The 5,663-nt window shown below is 37.7% G+C and overlaps 1 protein-coding gene across 1 annotated transcript in view; it reads left to right on the top strand.

The window, feature by feature from the left end:
• Positions 1-226: 226 nt before the first annotated feature.
• LOC107750408 (transcriptional regulator Erg-like) overlaps positions 227-5,663 on the top strand; it is an 8,001-nt gene continuing 2,564 nt past the window's right edge. Inside the window, exon 1 of the mRNA XM_016565769.1 lies at positions 227-497. Within this exon, the coding sequence (XP_016421255.1) occupies positions 480-497 (18 nt within the window). The 5' untranslated portion in view covers positions 227-479. The remainder of the gene's footprint in view (positions 498-5,663) is intronic.

Here is a 5,663-nt window from a genome sequence, read left to right as displayed (position 1 = left end):
CTGTTAGAGGCTTCGGTTAGTTCTGCTAGTTAAAAAGCGGTGTGTGTGTGTGTGCTGTCGGTCACTATGATCAGTTTGTGTTGTAATCGAGTGTGTTTGACCCTCGTGTTTGCAGTGCATTATGGGTGTGTTGACAGATGAGCACACCTGAGGAGAGTGTGTGAGGTCAGGGGTCAGATCTTCATCCGTCTGTCTGTAGCACACATCTGTATCCTGTCTGTCTCACAGCACCTGTCTGTCTCTCCGTCTCACACACGTCCAGAAAAACATCATTGTTTCAGTTCAGCTTATCTCTGCTCTCCCAAATATCCTGTTTCTTCGAGCTGCGCGTCCAGAACCAATAGAAAGCTCTTCCTGCTGCGGGCTGACTTCACTTCCAGCTTTAGCACAATCTCATCCGCTCTGAACCGCGCTCGGCAGAACCTCGTAACCACACACACACACACACACACTCTCACGACGGCCTGTCCTGCTCCAGCATGGCCAGCACCATCAAGGTAAGAGCGGCTCCTCACACACTCGTTACTGGAGATCCAAACCAGTGCTGAGAGCTCCTTCACGTGTCTTCTCATCTTCTGAGAGTTTGTGTGGAATTTCGCTGTTTGTGGAGATTCTTCGGTCAAATCTGTGGCTGGTTGCATGAACTGCTTTGACTAGTTGTACAACTTTGTCAACTGGTCATAACTTTTACAGGGTTTCTGCTGGTCTTACAAAGTCTTAATTCACTCTTTTCACAAATTAGAGCCTTAAAAGGCTTATATCAGAGCAGAAAGTCTTAAATTCATAAAGTTGTGGCATTTAATGTTGCATGAACCGCAAAAAAATGAATCTCTTCCTCAGTATTTCTGTCTTGTTTTCCAGTGCAAATATCTAAACATCCTTAAATCAAGACACATCTACTGTAGATGCATATAAACAGTCTTGTTTTCTGAGAAACTGAACAGAAATTGATTGATTTTTCTGAGCCTTTTGGCAGAAATTTGTTCTTTTTTTAATCATAAACAAGACTTCATATCTTCATTCTGCATCTCCAGTAAATCTATCTTGATTTAAGGATCTTTAGACAGAAATACTGACAGAAAACAAAGACAATCTTTGTTTTTAGGGTTTGTTCAAAAGGTAAAGGTTATTTCCATATTCTAGTGTTTGTGAGCAGAGCTATTCAATCTAAACGCTTTATTTTTTTTGGAAAGTGAATTACAAAGTAATGAAGATCTGTTGTATTTTACAAACTTTGAAGTGTTTAGACATTTAGATTTAGAGACCATATTGACGTATTGTGTTCCCTTCAATTTATTCTTTACTTCGTCTTGAAAAGTTTACCTTCATCAACCCTGCAGAAGCCCTGTTTTATTCAGTTGCGTGAAAACTTAGATTGGTCAGATTTGAGAACGAAAAGTTAGACTGGTTAACTGCTAGTTAGTTGGACTAGCTTTTATGACTGAGTGTTTGCTGAAATGTCATTTGGATAAAACATATCTAATACAGTTCGTTTATATTCTGATCATATGTGCTCTGGTCATTTTTGGATCATTTGTTAAGATGTTTAAATGTGAATATTGAGATCCTGCTGAATGTAAATGGATAGAAGTAACAACTAATTGTTTCATTTGTTCACATAACTGTTTTTAAAAGTTACCGTGTTACCATAGCAACAGAGAGAAAATAGATCATTTGTGTTCCAAAGATGTATCAAAATACTTAAATGTGAATCTTTTATAAACAATAACATACTCACTGTTTGTTGTGTTTGTTTTAATACAGTAACTGATTGATTCAATGTATTAGATAGTTAAAATGACTACAAAATCAGGTTTTCGTCACCACCGTCAGATACATTTTTTGATAACATTTCATTGATGTTTTATATTTGTTGAGGAGTTGTTGGTCACATGTGAAAGTGTCATCTGTCTGCTAACAAGTTAAAAACATCTAAATTGCTGTTAGAGATAAAGTTGAAATTAGATTACACAGTCCAAGGTAAAAAGCACATTTTGATAAAAAAGAGTAAAGTTGGGAGGTTGCATTAAAGCATAGCTTAGTACACATAAGATACAGAAATGTAGTTTCATTTGTCTGAGCACAAGGATTTGTATTTCAATGTTGCACCGTTTTGTCCCGCATCTCAAGAATCAGTGATTTATGATTGTACAGTTTAACGTTTCAGTTGAATATTTTATCCTCTTCACTTTATTTATTTTGCGTCTGCTTCAATTCAGCTCTGGTTCATAATGTTTTATCGTTTCTCATGCGGATAAAAGCGTCTGCTGAATGAAGTATTGAGACTGTTCTTCTGGTTAAAGCTGATCTGTGATGCTTCATTTCAGTTTGGTTTCTTTTGTTTCTAAACTTTATAACACTCAGACATGAAGGATCTCTAAGGGATAGTTGATCCGAAAATGATCATTGAGTCATCATTTACTGCAAAAAAGATTTTTTTGTCCATACATTTAAAGTCAGTTTTGCTGAAATGTTGTTTGGTTCTGTTGTTGGAACATCTTTATTTCCACTGAAGAAGAAAAGTCGAAGGGGTTTGAAACATCACGAGGAGCGTAAAAGATGACAGATGCATCATTACATGGTGGACTGTCTCTTTAAGATCCACCGGGTCACGCATGTAAACACGCGTGTTTGAACATGGAGTCCGTGGAGAGATGTGCTGTGAAGGTGAAGCTCATCAGATGTTGTCTCCGTTTCTCTTCATGTTTCATTCAGCTTTTATTAGAAAGTCAGATCTCAGTATCTGAGTCTAAACACCGGACAGTTCTGTGGCCAAACGCTTCCGTCGGTTCACATACGGTGAACACTGTAACTCCATCACTCTTATAATATTATACTGATTCATTCAGAACATGTATCAAGTCATTTCTCACAGAAATAATGACTGAGTTCGAACAGGTTTCCTAAACTCTCCTGCCGTCTGTCAGTCAAGCAGATAGTCCCGCCCCCAACCAGCGATAGTTTTAGTATCGAGATACTATCATTTTTTATTTTATTTTATTTTTTTCTGCTTTCATATTCATTTTAGTTAATGTTTTAGTTGTGTGTGTCTATATAATTTTGTATAAATTTTTATTTCAGTTTTAGTTAAGTATCAAGCATCAAGTTCAACTACAGTTTTTTTTCAACTGCTCACACACATTTTCAAAACTTTGCCTCTTTTTTTATAAAACTTCACACACAAATCCAAGAGTTGCACACACAAAATGCACTGCATTCAAAATATCACAAACACACCTCAAAAGCAAACATTTGTCTTACGTTGCAGACACCTTTGCTATAATATAATATTTTTGGATATATCACATAAACACAGTTATTCAAAACCTAAAGCTCTTCTTTCATGAGCTCCTGTGAACATTTCTGTACAAGACTGAAAGTAACTGCAGAGAGATGTTGACAAATCTTTCGAGCAAACTTGTTTTCCTGTAAGCATCTGTGGTTGTGAACACAGTATTACACCGCACTAAAGAGAAGAAACAGTTGTGTAGATGTGTGTTTATTGATTGGTTGGTGTTCAGTGAAGCACATGTGAGGAGTTAGTGATGAATTAGTGTGGCTTTCTGATCGCTTGTGTTTGAAAAAGGAAGTCAGGACACTTCCTGTTAGATTTGTGTGTGTTACAGAGGACTGTGTGTTGTGTTTTGCAAAAAGTGCATAAAGTCAAAGTCTGAGAATTAGTGTATGTTTTGTAGATTTGGTGTGAGCTTCTGCTGTTTGAGTGTCAGCTTTCAGAAACTGTGTGACAAGGAAAGATTCTGTGTGCAAGCAGATGAAAAACAACTGTAATGAAAATGAGAAACGCTGCCTTGATAAATAGCTGAAATAAAAAAATATATACACTGCAAAAAAAATATCCTCTTAGTATTTCTGTCTTGTTTTCTAGTATAAATATCTAAACATTCTTGAATCAAGATGCATTTATTGTACAAGTATAATTATTTGAGATATTATGTCTTGTTTTCTGTAAAAAAAAAAAAAATCTAAATTTTGTAAGTTTTTACTTAAAAAAGCAAAAATATCTGCTAATGTGGCAAGAAAAATAATCTTGTTTAGCCTTTGAATTAAGAAGATTTTTCTTACCCCATTAGCAGATATTTTTGCTTGTTTTAAGTAAAAACTTACAAAATTTAGATTTTTTTTTTTTTACAGAAAACAAGACATAATATCTCAAATAATTATACTTGTACAATAAATGCATCTTGATTCAAGAATGTTTAGATATTTATACTAGAAAACAAGACAAACATACTAAGTAAGAAAATAATTTTTTAAAATTATATTTCTAGTAAGGAACATGTTTTTTGTGGTTTCAGACTAGTTTTAGTTAAGTATGATAACCCAGCTGCAAACTCGCGTCATCGGTTGAGGGTTCAAACTCTTTGAACATGGTGAACAATCACACACTTCGTCTCTACAGAGGGTGGAGCGTTGTGTTTGCGTCGCTCTGAGGTTAATGTCGTGTCGCTCCCGCGGCGTTAACAATGGGCGTCTTCCTCGCTCCATTAGAGGCCCGCACGAATGCAGACGGATGGGCTTTTTCCTCTTTTCCATTCCCAGCCCCTGTTATCCCGTGCTGTCAGGAATGCAGGAAATGGTGGCAGAGCACTTCCTGTCTGTGGCTGCATGTGTGAATGACCCAAACGCTCATTGAGCTTCACGTAAACCCATACAAGTCTGCTTTTATTCTTTAGAACGTCTCTTTCGTTCACTTTTCTGTGTTTATCGCTGGTGTTCTTTGGCAGAGGTGTTGCAGGCTGTCAATCACTGCAGTGCTTCCCTCTGATTGGCTGAGAGCGTGTGGTGGGCGTGTTTTATAAGTTCATGTCTAACGGAACGCAGGAGCTCTGAGAGAGTTATTAAGGAGAATGTGCTTGAAGAAGCTGATGTTGACTGTGTGTTGGTGGAGATGAAGGCTGAGGAGGTGCTGGAGTGTGTTTGTCTCTCAGGTGAAGGCTGCTTTGACCCGTTCGCTCACTATGGGCTTCACAGCTCTGTTATCAGCGACCTGCAGATTCATCTGGTTTCCGACATCATTTCCTTTTCCTCCTGCTGATCCCAGAGCTGTGCTGAGGAGCGGCCACGTGCTTCTCTGTCCTCCGAGTCTCGTGATAGTCTCCCTGTTTCTGTGTTTGAATTCAGCTGAAGTGTTTAACCCTATAAAGCTACTGTATCATGAATTTCTAAGGTCTCTAAATGATCAACATGATCAATCTCCTCCATGCCTTCTGTCTCTGATTGATAGTTTAGAGTGTTTTCTCCAGTCAAAGCTCTTTTAGTGTAATTGTACAAGTGTCCAGCTTCAGCTGGAGCTTCTCGTGTCAAATCTTGACTGATTTTGATCAAGTAAAGGTCAGAATAACTGCAGTAATATCTCCAGATGAACACTTACTGGACTGAAGCAGCTCAGCTTTACTTGATTCTCCATCAATCATGTTTTAGAGTCTCAAATCTGATCCTCAGGATCTTTTGAGGAGCGTTTGTTTCCAGAAGCTTTACTTTCACTGTTCCTCAGCGGAGGAATGATCTTCACAAGCCTCCAGAACATCTCACATCTTCTGAGGAGCCTTTATTTCTTCAGCTCTCAATCATTGGATTGCATTGCATTATATGTTTGGATCATTAAAATCTCATCTGACATATTATTGGAGATACAGAGTGAC

The sequence above is a fragment of the Sinocyclocheilus rhinocerous genome, unplaced genomic scaffold (assembly GCF_001515625.1).
Source record: "Sinocyclocheilus rhinocerous isolate Xijiao unplaced genomic scaffold, SAMN03320098_v1.1 scaffold3439, whole genome shotgun sequence".
Classification (NCBI taxonomy): domain Eukaryota; kingdom Metazoa; phylum Chordata; class Actinopteri; order Cypriniformes; family Cyprinidae; genus Sinocyclocheilus; species Sinocyclocheilus rhinocerous.
This window is presented reverse-complemented; position numbering and strand designations above follow the sequence as displayed.